Consider the following 18,555-nt stretch of genomic DNA (forward strand, 5'->3'; position numbering starts at 1 on the left):
TAAGAGTACTACCACAACAGCTTGAAGGGACAATCCTTCCACAGCTCCAGTGGTATACAAACTTGTTAGCAGTTGGGGGTGGGAAGGGAGACCATGACACTGAACTGGAAGCCCAGGCAAGAGTGTGCTTTTACAGTTATAATACATTGGTGTTCATGTTCCCTCTTAGACTAAGTACTGTCACAAGAACCAGCATTGAAGTAAAATGGGAAGCTGCATGTGGATTTAATGGCACTTTAAGATCTATCAGATATTTGGGTAATTTTGCCCAGAGTCCAAAGAGCCAGAATCCAGGCATGTAAGAACATGCACAACATCCCTCTGAAAACTGCTAGCAGTAGTACTCAAATTTACATTAAAAGGTGGTTAGTCACTAACCACAGCATGACACCTTGAGGCATGCCTGCCTTGTGACTTAACACAGCCCTACTCTTGCTGTAGGCACATCTCATTTGCTTTGGTTCAAGCTAATGATGGCAGGGGACTGTGGGCCCTATGGGAGGTGGCCAGCTTTGAGGGTACTCCTGGAGGAGAGGGGTACCACACTGGTGGGGCAGTAGATGAGGGAGAGAAGTTTTAGCCAGACAGGCCCCTTATCAAAGACAGGCAAAAAGGTGGAGCCCTATCCCCAGCTGGCCACTGTCTTGGTATTCTCTCCCCCCTGTGCTCACTGCCCCCAGTGGTGAGTACAAAGCTTTCATCCCTCTTCTCTCTCCCTTTCCATGTTACATAAAAATGAACTCTCCTGGCACAACCAAACCCTAGCTTCAATTTTAAGTTAGGATATAAAGAAGCTGTATACCAAATCTGGTGGTCCTAGCTCTTAGTGTTTAGAAGTTCTTGAACAAAGATCTACACACACAAACAAATCTCTAAAATTGTATGAGAAGTACACACACTTAAGAGGTAAGCCTGATACAAATATAGCATTTTCATCCATTACCCTAGATTATTCCACTTATTTAAAACAAATCTTTGTGTTGAACATGGCAACTTTATGCCATTCTGCTATTCCAAAGTAGTAAGGATACAAAACAAATTTGCATTTATTCAGACATTAAGGCACAACAGTGTTCATTTTAACTGTAGAACCAGAGTTGGGATGGGGTTTATTTTGCCTGCAGCTATTATGTGCATAAGACACACTTAAGAGAATCCACCGTCACAAAAAGGAAGAAATAAGTTTCCTCTGACTGGAGTCTGCAGTGTTGGATGTAGAAAAGGGATCCTTTCCTCACTCTAATTTTCACCAGCATCAAAAATAAACTCAGACCCAACACCCAGATGAGTATACCGACTGAAGCTTTAAGCAGAAGAGTCACCTGTCAGAGGCCTCAGTTCCTGGTTAGAATTTGCTGAAATACTCAGTGAGTGCATCTAGAAGTTCTTGCTTCTTCCCACCACCTTTCAGTCCATAAACCCTGCATGCTTCCTTCAGAACAGGCACAGTGAATTTACCCAAAGTGCCTTTCTTTATGTGGCTCCTAAGCTCATCCTCTGATATTTCCATCTTGGCCTTCTTCTCTGTTTGGCCAGCACTTTCTCCTATTTGAAAACAATTTGGAGCACAAAATTAAAACTGTAAGTATAGGGAAAACACAGCAATACTTCATATGCCAGTCTAGTAACCAGTAAGTAAGAAGTGGCTTAATGGCTATGTATAGATGTGGTAAATTTCTAGATTCTTCATTTTACATTAGCAGGTCAGGTTAATACAGTACAGGAAAAAGGTTCTGTATAATGCCAGTCTCTGAAGATCACCCCCATGCAGCAATACAATATTCACCTTATGCAGAAAGTGTGCTTCTCAAAGTTACAGCTGGTATTTGTTTGATTTTAAAAGTTACGACATTTCCTTACATATCACTAAAAATCCAACCCATCAGTTGATTTCAGTTCCCTAGCTTATTTTCAGTTCTTCCCTTGGTTTTGGATACTAGCATTCCAGGTACTGATCTGTGCAGGTATTTTCCTAGTTTTGACCTTTAGAATCAGAGAATACTAGAACTGGAAGGGACCTCAAGAGGTCATTAAGTCCAGTCCCTTGCCTTCACAGCAGGACCAAGCACTATCTAGATATTTATCTAACCTGCACTTAAATATCTCCAATGATGAAGATTCCAAAACTTCCCTAGGCAATTTATTTCAATGCTTAACCGCCCTAACAGAAGTTTTACCTAATGTCCAACTTAAACCTCCCTTACTGTAACTTATACCTATTGCTTCTTCTCCCCACTGTGACTTCTATCATCAAGGTCAAGGAGAATAATTTTTCTCCCTCCTCCTTGAACACCCTTTTAAATACTTGAAAGCTATTACCATGTCCCCTCTTCCAAATTAAACTAATTTATTTCAGTCTTCCCTCATAGGTCATATTTTCTAGACCTTTAATCATTTTTGCTGCTCTTTTCTGGACCTACTCCAATTTCTCCATCTTTTCTGAAATTTAGTGCTTAGAATTGGATGCAGTATTCCAGCTGAGGCCCTTCAGTGCATAGTAGAGCAGAAGATTTACTTCTTGTGTCTATTTAGCTTGTGGTCCACTATAATCCCTAAATCTTTCTGCATTACGCCTTCCTAGACAGTCACTTCCCATTTTGTATGTGTGAAACTGATTGTTCCTTCTTAAGTGGAGTACTTCCCATTTGTCCTTATTGAACTTCATCCTATTTACCTCCAGACCGTTTCTCCAGTTTGTCCCAATAATGTTAAATTATCACCCTGTCTTCCAAAGTACTTGCAACCCCTCCCAGCTCGGTATCAGCTGCAAACTTTATAAGTATATTCTATGCCATCATCTAAATCGTTGAAGCTGAAATTTTCAACAGTTACCCAATTACCTGCTTATTAACATCCCTAATATGGACAGACTGCTGTATGTCACAACACTGCAGGCTCCTCACTGCCACTCACCTTGTTTCCGCTTCACAGTCTTCCCCTCGGGATTGTAGTCAGGAGGATAAACCAGCTGCTTAAACTGCTCCACCAGATCACCCAGTCTGTGGTTCATCGCCTCAACTTTAGGCACTGGCAAAAGAGAAATTCACACTTACAGAAACATATCCAAACACAGGGAGATCTGTATGACAGAAAATGTCAGCACCATATGTCGGTGTATAGCAAGAGATGACTGTCCTCAATAACTATCATTCCACAAGAAATTGCAATCAAATTAAATGCAAAAAAGTATGTTAATGCAATGGTAGCTAAAGTACTTGATTATACTATTTACATTGCATATGTGTAATTAATTATATTTTTATGTATACCTAAATAGGAAGAATAGATATGCTTATACACAGTCCAAACAGAAGAAAAAAATATAACTGCATGCTAGAGAAATAAGTATGGTGCAGCTTTTAATTCATCTCACTTATGTTGATGCTATCCCTATCTGTTTTTTATATTAGCTCATCTATTAGACTGTAAGCTTAGGCACAAATAATTTTTGCCATGTGTGTATCCATTGTCTAACACAATGAGGCCTTGCCTACTGAATGAAATCCTTAGGCACTATTACAATATAGATCATTTTAATACTTTTCCAGACATGCAGAGAAACATTGAAAAAAAAAAAAAAAAAAAGTTACAGCTTTTCCTAGGAAAAGCTTTCATCTATACTCTTACAGGCCAGAAGATGGCATCATTCCACCACAACAAATCCACCAGGCAAGTCATTCATTCCATTAATTTATCAGAATTAAATGCTCAACTGACCTTTAAAAAGAGTTTCAAGGCAAACAGTTTCCCAGTACGGAAAGCTGTTTAATCTTAGTTTCAAAAAATTAAGTTATTCAGATTTTTTTTTAAACTTTCATTGTCCATGACTAAGACCTAATGACAGATTGTTGGAGAAGAGGGAAGGCTGAGTGCAGTTGTTCTTGACATCTAGCTACCTAGATTCAAAATTTAAGTTAAGAGCCCATTTCTGCTTTCAGTAAATACAACTACCATTGACTTAAATGAGAACTGCTGGTCTATTCAAGAGCAGTATTTAGCTCATAAGACACAACTGACATGAATTTGGTCTTAATTTACCCCCAAGAAGGGATGTAAAATCCTGTTTAATCAGTTAAGCAGGATCCCAATGGACAGATCTGCTGAGCTGGAAAGGTCCCCACCTACAAGCAAGAGTGGAAGCTGCTGGCCCTGCAGGGCTGTGCTTACTGTCCAGTTACTTGTTCACATCCTTAGTCACAAGTGAACATTTGTATGCCGCACAAAACTGAAAGGAACATTTTATCAAGTACTTATGGGGTGGGGTGGAAATAAAGATGATAATCAGAATTACAAAATTAGAGACTGAAGTGTGTCACTACCACCACACACACACACAAAATTTAATTAAGTCCTGGCACTGAACAATGCTAATTGGTTTAAAAACACAAGAATCCCATTTGTGTTTTTTAGAAACACACCCACTACTTAATGAAAAATGAGGTGGCTTTTATTCCCACCCTCTTTACATTCACTTATCACTCACATGTCAGATCCTCAGCTTGTTCAGGCTCTAACAAGTCCAGTGCCAAAGCCTCCAAGTTTCTAAAATGTTGCTGCAGAACTGGATTCTCAAAGCTGTCATTCCTGCCAACAAAACCCAGAAACATTAAACACACATGCAAGCAGTAAACTGAAGCCATAAATAGAACCCCTCAGTTGATAAGCCCATTCCCCATCCTCCCCTGCACAGTTACGTGTCTCCAACAATGGTTCTTCACTGCAGATTGGTTTTCTCTCAGGCTTACTACCTACAGAAGCAATGACCATGTCACTAGCCGCCAGCTTGTTGATAATTACAATATGAAAGAAATAAGGATGGCAGCAGCTCACACTTTGAAACCAGTTTTGCCTCTTTCCATGCAGCCAATATCTGAATTCACATCTCCTTTGATGTGCCCACTATGAAGCTGATTCTAAAGACAGATGCATAATTCCCTCTACCAGTTATTGTGTGTACTTATTTAAACATCCTAAAATGCTTCATGAAGAGCGCCTTATATTGTTTGTCCTTGTAACAGCTTAAACTAGTTCAGGTACAGGCAGTCCCCAAGTTACGCGGATCCGACTTATGTCGGATCCGCAGTTACGAACGGGGCCCGTCTCCCTGGTCTCCAGCAGACCAGGGAGAGGAAGCAAAGCGGCGGAGCACGCGGGCAGCGGACAGCCCAGACGCGTCTGGGCTGTCCGCTGCCCGCATGTTCTGCGGCTTTGCTCCCCGTCCCCCCTGGTCTGCAGGCCAGGGGGACGGGGAGCAAAGCAGAGCAAAGCCACGGAGCCCGAGGGCAGCAGGACAGCCACGGCGCGTCTGGGCTGTCCTGCTGCCCCCGTGCTCCGCGGCTTTGCTCCGGACGCCTGTGGTACAGCAGCTGGGGTGCTGCCGGTTGGTCCCATAGCACCGCTCTGGGCGCTACTGTACCAACCTGGCAGCACCCCAGCTGCTCTGCCCCAGGAGTCCTGATTCAGCCACTGCTGGTCAGTTTCAGCAGCGGCTGAATCAGGACGCCTGGGGCAGAGCAGCTGGGGTGCTGCTGGGTTGGTCCAGTAGCACCGAGTGGCCGTGCTACTGGACCAACCCAGCAGCACCCCAGCTGCTCTGCCCCAGGCGTCCCCAAGTCAGCCGCTGCTGAAACTGACCAGTGGCTGACTACAGGAAGCCCCTGGCCTGGGCTTCCTGGAATCAGCCGCTGATCAGTTGCAGCAGCATATGACTTGGGGATGCCTGGGGTTCTTAAGTTGAATCTGTATGTAAGTCAGAACTGGCGTCCAGATTCAGCCGCTGTTGAAACTGATCAGTTTCAGCAGCGGCTGAATCTGGACGCCAGTTCCGACTTACATACAGATTCAACTTAAGAACAAACCTACAGTCCCTATCTTGTACGTAACCCGGGGACTGCCTGTACTCAGTCTCCCTGCAACAGTCTACTAGCTTAATGCAAACAAACCTAAACCGAGTGCTTTGGAGACCTATACCACAGGTTTTTTTTTTGTTTTTGTTTTTTAAATTAGTTTCAATTTTGGCCTCTAGAAGTAGGAGCTTTGGAGTAGTTTCCAAATTGGAATATTAGATCCTGGGATGGAGTTACAACTAATTTATCTTATCTACACATACTGTAATAATGGATACAGTGCATCTGTATCAGTGCAGCTTCAAAATTCATTGGAGGTTTAACTACACAGGGCAAACATCACAGTGGCTTGCACCAGATCAATGAGACCTGACCTAAAGATCTGCTCCTAAATGTTACAGCCAACCACTATAATCAGTACAGGTTGAACCTCTCTAGTCTAATACTGTCTGGTCTGGCATGACTATAGTTAGCCAGATGTCCACTTATCACTGGTGTGGCCACGTTTCTCAGAGTCCCATAAAGTCTGTCTACAGCCATCGGTCCTGGCTCTCAGTGTTTGATGCTTTTATTTAGCTCTAATTTATCCCTAAATGTATTTTAAGAGCCCAGTGAGCTGTAGGTTTTAGTAATGCTGTTAGACAATACTGACCTTGTGGTCTGGAAAATTCTCTGGTTCAGCACCAGTCAGGTCCCGAGGGTGCCGGATTAGAGAGGTTCAACCTGTACTTGGAAGCTGTATGATTTAACTGTTGTATGTGGACACCCTATTGTAAAAGTGTTGTCCAATCAAAGCATTTCAAACAATGGTTTTATACAGTGTTTAGAGTAGGAATGTCCTTGGAACAACAGACAGCTTAACAGACTCACTTAGAGTTAAGAAAAAATCCTCAAGTTACATTACAAATTCCCCCGTTTCCACCTAGTGCTTTGAAGTTTAAGACCCTACGTGCATACCGCAGCTGCTGCTCAGTGCTGTACAACATAGATGATAGTTTTGCATTTTCATGCCCCATGCCTCTGGCCTCTATTCACCTGTACTTGAACCGAAGCTTCTGAATTATTTCCTTCATTTTGTCCACCTGTTCTTGATTGGCTGGAACCTTTTCTGTGAAGTCAACTTTCCGTTTGTCATCTGCATAAGGCAGGAAAATAAGGTGGAAACCTACACAGGAGAGAAACCAGAGTAGTTAGCTGAAAGCCTCATCTCCGAACAGCATGTCAAGGGCAAACCCAAGATGCTTAGCAGTTGGTTTGGCAAGAAAATCTACATATGCTAGTCAGATACTACTTGTACACGATCTGTAAATATAAAGCACAATTAACCAGCATCTCTTCCCTTGTGAGACATTTCTTAGGCAGTCTCTTTTCTAAAGAGCCAACGGTCTCTTTAGGTATATTCAAACTATACACAGCACAGTAAAGCCCCAATCCTGACAAGTGCTTCTGGGCATTACCAGAATATAAAATAAGTATCAAAATATTCAATGCTGCTGATCTTTCGAGAGATATCATCTAAGTATGTGAGCTGAAACTAGGGATATTTTAGTTGTAATTCCATCGGACATTGCTCCTCAGCGGACTCGGGCAAGTCACCTGTCTTTTCTGCTTCACCCCTTCTCTTAATCATGGTAACACTCATCCCTCTCACAGAGGTATTATGACAATGGACAGAAACACAATATTCAAGTAAGCAGCGTTATTCTTCCCTTTGAACTCCTCACCCCCACAGCTGTCCAATTAGAAAAGTGAGGAAAATCATAAGGAAAAGAATTTACCTCTTCTCTTTCATACCTCACTCATTCAACTGGTACACTGAATCAATAAATGAAAATAAACACTCAAAAACATTCAGAAGAGCCCAGAGACAGAACAAAATTCAAGGAATTGTAAGAGCTCTAGGTAACTAATACAGAAAGAGGTTTCTCCATTTTAATGTTGGCTACCTAAACCTGATAGCATAGATGTGGCAGCGGAAGGAAACTGTTGCCACCACATTGGACTTGAATGTTATTTTATGCAGGGCAAGTGCTGTCACAAATGCAGGCTTTTCAAATGTGTATCAGGGCACACTACACAGATGCAACATGATACAATATGTAACAAATCCATAAAAATCCATTCATTTTAAGTTACCTCAATCAAAAAATTACAGCAGACCTGTGCAAAGTAAATATTTCATGTGAGCAACGGTGGCTAGAGCCCAATGAGCACCTTGATCAGTGTCAGATTCCTGTTATGCCCATCTGTTTCTGCAAGTCACTTTTCCCCCAATCTTTATACAAGGCAGCAGGCAGTAACTGGCAGAGATAGCATGTGCTCTCTAGCTGGAAGCTTTTTTCATGCTACCATATGGAAAAAAATGCATTCTCTTCACATACCTGGAGGGGCTGTCTGCATTTTCTGTTCATCCAGCTCCTCTTTCTGGGGGACCAGGGCCACAAAGCGGGGAGGAGTGTTCCGGCGGGGGGTGTACCTGCATAATGCCATTACCTCTTTTTCCAGGCACTTGGTCAGCAAGGCATTAAACAGAGTTGTGCTCCCTGTCCAACAAAGCCATGTATTTGTCAGATTAAGAACCCTGCTCTCTCTCCTGGAACACAGACACTTGGCCCTTAGCATCTGCCACTTTTTGAATATATCTGCAATACTCCAGGCAGAGGCCAGAGCAAGAGACAAAAAATAACATTAACAGGGCAAAACTCTGAGATGACAACATGGTCTGACCTAAATAGACAAGCAAGAGAATGCTGGTGAGATTGCTAGACTCACCAACATTTGCAACAAGAGATGAGGGAAAGAACAGAAGGAGATATCTGACAAAGCCTCCCCTCCCCCCCTTCAATTTGGAAATATACTATGACACCCTCTCGGAGGCCTAGCACTGATGAACCCAAGGCCCTTACTGCAAAGTACTAAGAATCTAGGTTATAAAAACCCACTCCTCTTTCCATTCCAAGAATTAGCTTTTATTTTTACCAGACAGCTAACTCAGACTACATAGTCAGGAGTCAAGAAGGTGCTATTCTGCTGGACCTATATGGTCTGTAAGGTAGTAAAGGAGTTAGCTAAATAACCACCCTGATAGTGCAACACTCAAGGAAGTATGCTTATACCCCATACCAGAAGCACTCTCTCAGGTGCTAAGGGAAAATGGCACCCTGCCCTAACAGAGCCCTTTTTAGTTCATGGCCTACTCTGTGTGAGAACTACTAACTACTCCATTTTAAGCACTCTCCACTTACAAGTTACAGTATTACCTCCACACCCTAAGTACACACAGCATGGTGACAGGAGAGAAAAAAGGTCATAAGTTATACCCACTACAGCTATATCCACTTATAATAATCAAGAACCCTTATAATAATCAAGAATGCTGCTAATGCACACATCCCTCTTTGGCATCCCTGCAATCTCCTGCTTAGTGGATATTAGGTATGTAAGTGATTAGTCAAGTAATCAACTACCTGATAAGCAGGTATCGGAGGCAGAAAGGGGGGGGAGAGCAGGAGCCAGCTTAAAAGCCAGTTCCCACCAGCACCATCTCCAGGGAGGGGGGGAAGGCTGTCATGAAGCAGCCTGTGCCCATGGTGGGCCCAGGCTTGCCACAGACGGGCTGCTGGACCCTGTCTACCAGGACTCAGCAAGCCCAGCTCATGCCGTGTCCAGGAGCTCCCCCACTGTGGCTCTGCATTTTAAATGTAATAATAGCCGGGCAGGTCTTACTACATTAAAATGCAGAGCCGCAGCAGTCCTGGACCTGGCACGAGCAGGGCTTGCTTAGTCCTGGCTTGCGCCGAGTCCAGGACCCATTCCCACTGCAGCTTTGCAGTTTAAATGTAGTAGTAGCTGGACTGCCTGTACATCCAGCTTCTACCACATTTAAACTGCAAAGCTACAACAGGGGTAGTTCCTATACCCGGCATGAGCCAGGAGAAAGCACCTTCCCTTATCGACTAATCGTGTAGTCGATACAGTTTGTATCGACTATACGATTGGTCAAATAGCCACCTCTTTACATCCTTAGTGGATTTAGTAATAATGATAAACCTTTGACTCTAGATTTCCTACCGAAGACCCTAGAGATCTCTATTCTGGTCCGTGCCTCAATGTCAACATGCCTCAAGTTTCAAATATAAATTCTGCAGTGAGTGACAAAAGTAAACCTTCTGGGGGCACACTTGATCAGGTACGTGTAGGTTGGAAACGGAAGAAAGAACTGGTTCAGAAGCACTAGTGAGGAAAGAAGAGAACATTAGTTCTGACGGGGGGAAGCAGAGAGTGGCAGACCAAATTATTGATCTTTTAAGATTTGTACTGAGCAAGGGAAGGGGCGGGTGGGGTGCGCGCGGGGGGAAACCACCACACCATCAACTCTCCTATGTTCCATAGCCCTCGATAGATCTGTTCCACTCCTTTGTCAATTAACTTGCTGTTGCATTGCAGCATGGTCAATTTCTCCCAGATTTGCTTACCACTAATGAAGGATTCTTCAGGATAGATGAACTGGGCAGGCTTGATGTAGTGGTGCTGTTTCAGCATCACCAATGGTTTAAAACCAATCAGGATCAAACCTGGGGAATCAAATCTCTTCAGTTCTTCCGTTTCCTCTTTCTCCAACACAATCTGACGGTTTCCATAGGTCTAATTAAAAAAAGAGTTATGAGAATGGAGAAGTCATCCATTTAGCAGAGATGGCATTAGGAACAATTAAATCAATTTTGCTATGATAAAATATATAGGGGGAAAATGGCAAAAAGAGGACTGTGGAAATAGGGAAGATGACTCAATTACCTACTGGAGGTATTTTCCAGCTCAAAAGAAAAGATCTGTAAGATGTTTCCATGCCAGCATGGGGGAAAAATACCAGTTCACTGCTGGTTAAAGCAAAATCCACTTTGGTTTCGCATACAGGATTGAACAAATCAAATATGTTCAATAATGACAAATCAACAATTTAAAAGAGCTAATTGCTAGTGAACATAAAGAGCAGTCTTGCTATTGACCAAAGGAGTATGTGCTTTTCAATTTCTCTAATGCTAGGTGTTTATCACCTATTCAGACAAATTTAATTTTTATCTATTTAATTTTAATTTTGATACTATTCAGCACCAATCTCTCAGAGATACTTTGGATCTCTTTGCATTAGTTTCCATGGCATTCAGTGTGGGATCTGACAGAATGATTTTATGGAATAAGTTTGCATGTGAATGCCTAAGAAAATCTACTTCAGCAATTCCCAGTAATGAGAGTATGTTCACAATCCTCTCCTCTAAGCATATATCTGCTAGCAGCTTGTTGCTTAACAGAAATTTCACAGAGTGGATCAGAACAGTGATTAATTTCTATACTTTAATCCAGTCTACAAAAGATCAGACAAGAGAGATGTTTGGGTCTCATCCTGGTGCTCCTCCCCGACATCTAATACTCTGAGCAACTGATTTCCAATGACAATAAAATCCAGCTAAACGAAGGATAGACAAAATAACTGTGTATATAGGAATCATTTTTTGTCCAACCCTGAAATACAGCTACACCTGAGAATGGAGTATGGCAATTATTATGTACCACCAATATTAAATGGAAGCAGGGGGGAGTGAAGAATGAACTTTAGGGATGCAGAGTGCAATTCTTTGACTATGGGATGCTGTTCTGGACACAAGGATTTCTAGGAAGAGACGATATCCACCTAACGAAGAGAAGGAAGAGCATCTTCGCGGGAAGGCTAGCAAACCTAGTGAAGAAAGCTTTAAACTAGGTTCATCAGGGGACAGTGATCTAAGCCCTGAAGTAAGTAGAATACCGGGAAGAAACACAAGGAGGAAGGAGCAACAAAGGAGGACCCCTGATTAGTATGGAGAAGGTAAGGCAATCAGCTAGTTAGCTAAGGTGTATGTACACAAGAAGAAATGGCTGTAGGGGACAACCTTGGCTCGAGCGATCATGAGCCAATTCAGTTGAAACTAAATGTAAGGATAAACAAAAATAAATCTGATACTAGGGTTTTTGATTTCAAAAGGGCTAACTTTAATAAATTATGGAAATTAGTTAGGGAAGTGGATTGGACTAAAGAATTTATGGATCTAAAGGTGGAGGAGGCCTGGGATTATTTTAAATTAAAGTTGCAGAAGCTATCAGAAGCCTGTATCCCAAGAAAGGGAAGAACATTTATAGGCAGATGTTTTAGACCAAGCTGGATGAGCAAGAATCTCTGAGAGGTGATTAATAAAAAGCAGAAAGCGTACAAGGAGTGGAAGATGGGAGGGACCAGCAAAGAAAGCTACCTTATTGAGGTTAGAGCATGTAGGGACAAAGTGAGAAAGGCTAAAAGTCATGTCGAGTTGGACCTTGCAAAGGGAATTAAAACCAATAGTAAAAGGTTTTATAGCCATATAAATAGGAAAAAAATAAAGATGAAGAAGTGGGACCGCTAATCACTGATGATGGTGTGGAGATTAAGGATAATCTAAGCATGGCCCAATATTTAAACAAATACTTTGCTTCAGTCTTTAATGAGGAGCTATGGGATAATGGCAACATAACAAATGGGAATAAGGATATGGAGGTAGATATTACCATATCCGAGGTAAAAGCCAAACTTGAACAGCTTAATGGGAGTAAACCGGGGGGCCCAGATAATCTTCATCCAAGAATATTAAAGGAACCGGCACATGAAATTGCAAGTCCATTAGCAAAAATTTTTAATGAATCTCTAAACTCAGGAGTTGTACCATTTGACTGGAGAATTGCTAATATAATTCCTATTTTTAAGAAAGGGAAAAAAAAGTGACCCGGGTAACTACAGGCCTGTTAGTTTGACATCTGTAGCATGCAAGGTCTTGGAAAATTTTTTGAAGGAGAAAGTAGTTAGAGACACTGAGGTTAACGGCAATTGGGACAAATTACAACATGGTTTTACAAAAGGTAGATCATGCCAAACCAACCTGATCTCCTCCTTTGAGAAAGTAAAAAAAATTTTAGATAAAGGAAATGCAGTACATCTAATCTACTTCTATTTCAGTAAGGCATTTGATACAGTACCTCATGGGGAATTATTGGTTAAATTGGAAAAGATGGGGATCAATATGAAAATTGAGAGGTGGATAAGCAACTGGTTTAAGGGGAGACTACAGCGGGTAATACTAAAAGGTGAAGTGTCAGGTTGGAGGGAGGTTACTAGCGGAGTTCCTCAGGGATCAGTTTTGGAACCAATCTTTTTATTGCTGATCTCAGTACCAAAAGTGGGAGTGTGCTAATAAAGTTTGCGGATGACACAAAGTTGGAAGGTACTGCCAATTCAGTAAAGGATTGGGATATCATACAGGAAAATCTGGATGATCTTGTAAATTGGAGTAATAGCAATAGGATGAAATTTAATAGTGAGACATGTAAGGTTATTTATAAGCTGGGGACACATCAGTTGTAAGTGACAGAAGAGGAGAAGGACCACGGAGTCCTGGTTGATCGCAGCACAACTATGAGTCGCCAATGTGACATGGCCGTGAAAAAGGCTAATACGGTCTTGGGATGCATTAGGCTAGGTATTTCCAGTAGAGATAAGGAGGTGTTAGTGCCATTATACAAGGCATTAGTGAGACCTCATTTGGAATACTGTGTGCAGTTCTAGTCTCCCATGTTTAAGGAGGATGAATTCAAACTGAAACAGGTACAAAGAAGGGCCACTAGGATGATTCGAGGAATGGAAAACCTGTCTTATGAAAGGAGACTCAAGGAGCTTGGTTTGTTTACCTTAACCAAAAGAAGGCTGAGGGGAGACATGATTGCTCACTCTAAATATATTAGAGGGATAAATACCAGGGAGGAAGAGGAATTATTTAAGCTCAATATCAATGTGGACACAAGAACAAATGGATATAAACTGGCTACCAGGAAGTTTAGACTTGAAATTAGACGAAGGTTTCTAACCATTAGAGGAGTGAAATTCTGGAACAGCCTTCCAAGGGAAGTAGTGGGGGTAAAAGACCTATCTGGCTTCAAGATTAAGCTAGATGGGTTTATGAAGGGGACGGTTTGATGGGATAACATGATCTTGGCAACTAATTGACCTTTCACTATCGGTGGCAAATAGGCCAATGGTGGGATGATAGGAGTTACTATAGAGAACTTTTTCGTGGGTGTCTGGCTGGTGAGTCTTGCCCATATGCTCAGGGTTTAGCTGATCGCCATATTTGGGGTCAGGAAAGAATTTTCCTCCAGGATAGATTGGCTGAGGCCCTAGAGGTTTTTCGCCTTCCTCTGTAGCATGGACATGGATCACTTGCTGGAGGATTCTCTGCATCTTGGGGTCTTTAAACCATCATTTGAGGACTTCAATATCTGAGATATAGTGTGTGGGTGAGATTCTGTGGCCTGCATTGTGCAGGGGGTCAGACTAGATGATCATAATGGTCCCTTCTGACCTTAGAGTCTATGAGTCTATAAGCCTATAAGCCTGGGAAACAAACAGTAAGAATTAGAAGTCCTGGTATAGTCAAAGAGCTATGAGGTGACTGGAATAACGGAGACTTGGTGGGACAACTCACATGATTGGAGCACTATCATGGAGGGTATAAACTGTTCAGGAAGGACAGGCAGGAGAGAAGGAGGAGGAGTTGCACTGTAGTTAAGAGAGCAGTAGGATTGCTTAGAGCTCCAGTACATAGAGGGAGAATGCTGAGTCTTTGGGTTAAGCTTAGAGGCGGAAGCAACAGAGGTGATGTTGTGGTTGGTGTCTGATATAGCCCTTCAGATCAGGTGGAGGAACTAGATGAGGCTCTCTTCAGACAACGGGGGCTGTGTCCAGACTCAGGGGTTTTTTTCGAAAAAAGTAGCCTTTTTTCGAAAAAACGTCCCCTGCGTCCAGACTCAAGCCGCATTCTTTCGAAATTAAATCGAAAGAACGCGGCTTTTCTTTCGATGGCGGTAAACCTCAATTTACGAGGAAGAATGCCTTCTTTCGAAAGTTCCTCTTTCGAAAGAAGGCGTTCTTCAATGTAGATAGGGCTTCTTCGAAAGAGAGCATCCAGACTCACTGGATGCTTTCTTTCGAAAAAGCAAGCCGCTTTTTCGAAATTTCTCCGTGCAGTCTAGACTCTCTCTTTCGAAAGCGGCTCTTTCGAAAGAGCCTTTCGAAAGAGCCTCTTTCAAAAGAAGCCTGCAGTCTAGACATAGCCTAAGAGAAGCTTCCAGATCACAGGCCCTGGTTCTCATGGGGGACTTTAATCACCCTAACATCTGTTGGGAGACCAATACAGTAGTACACAAACAATCCAGGAAGTTTTTGGAGATTGTTGGGGATAACTTCCTGGTACAAGTGCTGAGGAAACCAACCAGGGGCCACGGGCAGCTTGATCTACTGGACTCCTAGTAGGAACTAACAGGCGAAGTAGATGTGGGTGGCAACCTGGGAAGCAGTGATCGTGAGATGGTTGACTTCAGGATCCTGACAAAAGGGAAAAAAAAAAAAAAAAAAAAGGCAGCAAAATACACTCCCTGGGCTTCAGTAAAGCAGACTTTGACTCCCTCAGAGAACTGATGAGCAGGATCCCCTGGAATACTAACATGAGGGGGAAAAGAGTCCAGGAGAACTGGCAGTACTTTAAATAAGCCTCAATGAAGGCACAGGAACAAAATATCCCGATGCACAGTAAAGAAAAGCAAATATGGCAGGCGACCAGTTTGGCTTAGTAGCGAAATCCTTGGTGAACATAAACACAAAAAGGGAAGCTTACAAGAAGTGGAAACTTGGACAGATGACCAGGGAGGAGTATAAATATACTGCTTGAGGATGCAGGGGAGTAATCAGGAAGGCAAAAGTGCAACTGGAATTGAAGCTAACAAAGGATGTGAAGGATAACAAGAAAGGTTTCTACAGGCATGTTAGCAATAAGAGGGTCATCCAGTAAGGGCCCCACACCCTCCCTGATGAGGGAGGTAACCTAGTGACAGATGATGTGGGGAAAGCTGAAGTACTCAATGCTTCTTTTGTCTCTCTTTACAGACAAGGTCAGCTCCCTGACTACTGCACTAGACAACACAGTATGGGAAGGAGGTGGGCAGCCCTTGGTGGAGAAAGAACAGGTTAAGAACTGTTTAGAAAAGCTAGACACACAAATCCATGGGGCCAGATTTAATGCATCTGAGGGAGTCAGCAGATGTCATTGCAGAGCTTTGGGCCATTATCTTTGAAAACTTGTGGGGATCAGGAGAGGTCCCAGATGATTGGAAAAAGGCAAATGTAGTGCCCATCTTTAAAAATGGGAAGGAGGACAATCCAGGGAACAATAGACTGGTCAGCCTCACCTGGAAAAATCAGAGGATTTTGGAATAGAAAAATCCAATTTGAAGCACTTGGAAGAGGGGAATGCACTCAGGAATAGTCAACATGGATTCATGAAGGGCAAGTCATGCCTGACCAACCTGATTAGCTTCTGGTAACTGGCTCTGTGGACATGGGGAAGTCTGAGGATGTGATATACCTTGACTTTAGCAAAGCTTTTGATAAGCCAGTGCTGCTTACCGGGAGCTCGCATTCGGGATGTCACTGAGAGGCTTAGCAAGCTGATCAAACCTTCAGATCGCTACCCCTTCCTGCTTCTCCATGTAGGAACGAATGATACGGCCAAGAATGACCTTTAGCGGGTTGCTGCAGATTATGTAGCGCTGGGAAGAAGGATCCAAAAATTTGGAGCGTAAGTGGTGTTCTCGTCCATCCTCCCTGTTGAAGGGAAAGGACTGGGCAGGGATCGTCGAATTGAGGATGTAAATGCGTGGTTGCGCAGGTGGTGTCGCAGAGAGGGCTTTGGTTACTTCGACCATGGGACTCTGTTCCGGGCGCAAGGTTTGTTAGGAAGAGATGGGATCCATCTAACGAAGAGAGGAAGGAGCATCTTCGCGGGCAGGCTTGCAAACCTAGTGAGGAGGGCTTTAAACTAGGTTCGTCGGGGGACGGTGACCAAAACCCTAAGGGGAGTGGGAAAGTCAGATACCGGGAAGAAATGCATAGAGCAAGGAGCGAGAAAGGAGGACCCCAGTTTCGAATGGAGAAGATAGTGCAATCAACTGGTTACCTGAAGTGTTTGTACACTAATGCGAGAAGCCTGGGCAACAAGCAGGAAGAACTGGAGGCCCTGGCCCAGACCAAGAAATATGATTTAATTGGGATAACAGAGACTTGGTGGGATGACTCGCATGACTGGAGCGCTGTCATGGAAGGGTATAGATTGTTCAGGAAGAATAGGCAGGGGAGAAAAGGAGGAGGAGTTGCACTATATGTAAGAGAGCACTATGATTGCTCCTTTAAACCTGACCCATAGACTTTCAACAAGTTTTTCTCCCTCTTTATACTGGAGTTCAGAGCAAACAGCAGTGATGTTGTGGTTGGTATCTGCTACAGGCCACCGAACCAGGTGGATGAGGTAGATGGGGCTTTCTTCGGACAACTGAGCGAAGCTTCCAGATCGCAGGCCCTGGTTCTCATGGGGGACTTTAATCACCCTGACATCTGTTGGGAAACCAATACGGCAGTACACAGGCAATCCAGGAAGTTTTTGGAGAATGTTGGGGATAACTTCTTGGTACAAGTGCTGAAGGATCCGACCAGGGGCCGTGCACAGCTTGACCTTCTCCTCACAAACAGGGAGGAACTAATAGGGGACGTAGAGGTGGGTGACAACCTGGGAAGCAGTGATCATGAGATGGTAGATTTCAGGATCCTGACCAAAGGAAGGAAAGAGAGTAGTAAAATACACACCTTGGACTTCAAAAAAGCAGATTTTGACTCCCTCAGAGATCTGATGGAAAGAATCCCCTGGGATGTTAACATGAAGGGGAAAGGAGTCCAGGACAGCTGGCAGTATTTTAAAGAAGCCTTATTGAAGGCACAGAAAGAAACCATCCCGACGCGTAGCAAGAGAGGCAAACATGGTAGGAGACCGGATTGGCTTACAGGGGAAATCCTTGGTGAACTTAAGCACAAAAAGGAAGCTTACAGAAAGTGGAAACTTGGACAAATGACTAGGGAGGAGTTTAAATGTATAGTTCGAGAATGCCGGGGGGTTATCAGGAAGGCGAAAGCGCAAATGGAGTTACGACTGGCTAAGGATGTGAAGGATAACAAGAAAGGTTTCTACAGGCATGTCAACAAGAAGAAGGTGATCAGAGAGGGTGTGCAGTCCCTAATGGATGAAGGAGGTAACCTAGTGACAGAAGATGTGGGGAAAGCTGAAGTACTCAATGCTTTCTTTGCCTCTGTATTCACAGACAAGGTCGGCTCCTGGACTTCTGTGCTAAGTGACGCAAGATGGGAAGAAGATGGACAGCCCTTGGTGGGTAAAGAACAGGTTAGGAACTATTTAGAAAAGCTAAACGTACACAAATCCATGGGTCCGGACTTAATGCACCCGAGGGTACTGAGGGAGTTGGCAAATGTCATTGAGGAGCCTTTGGCCATTATCTTTGAAAAGTCGTGGAGATCGGGAGAAATCCCGGATGATTGGAAAAAGGCAAATGTAGTGCCCATCTTCAAAAAAGGGAAGAAGGACGATCCAGGGAACTATAGGCCGGTCAGTCTTACCTCGGTTCCCAGAAAAATCATGGAAGGGATCCTAAAGGAATCCATTTTGAGACACTTGGATGAGAGGAAAGTGATCAGGAATAGTCAGCATGGATTCACAAAGGGCAAGTCGTGCCTAACCAATCTGATTAGCTT

General features: G+C 43.3%; 1 protein-coding gene across 4 annotated transcripts in view; it reads right to left on the reverse strand.

Moving 5' to 3' along the window:
* Positions 1-867: 867 nt before the first annotated feature.
* The window catches only part of XRCC6 (X-ray repair cross complementing 6), a 68,601-nt gene continuing 50,913 nt past the window's right edge, over positions 868-18,555 (reverse strand). For all 4 annotated transcript variants that reach the window (XM_075936037.1, XM_075936021.2, XM_075936026.2 and 1 more), the window contains exons 8-13: positions 10,322-10,490; positions 8,228-8,389; positions 6,882-7,011; positions 4,484-4,584; positions 2,914-3,027; positions 868-1,545 (exon numbers count right to left, since the gene is read on the reverse strand). In XM_075936037.1, coding sequence (XP_075792152.1) covers positions 1,346-1,545; positions 2,914-3,027; positions 4,484-4,584; positions 6,882-7,011; positions 8,228-8,389; positions 10,322-10,490 — 876 coding nt within the window. In that variant the 3' untranslated portion in view covers positions 868-1,345. The remainder of the gene's footprint in view (positions 1,546-2,913; positions 3,028-4,483; positions 4,585-6,881; positions 7,012-8,227; positions 8,390-10,321; positions 10,491-18,555) is intronic.

This window comes from Pelodiscus sinensis, chromosome 1 (genome assembly GCF_052426305.1).
Source record: "Pelodiscus sinensis isolate ZL-2025 chromosome 1, ASM5242630v1, whole genome shotgun sequence".
NCBI lineage: Eukaryota > Metazoa > Chordata > Testudines > Trionychidae > Pelodiscus > Pelodiscus sinensis.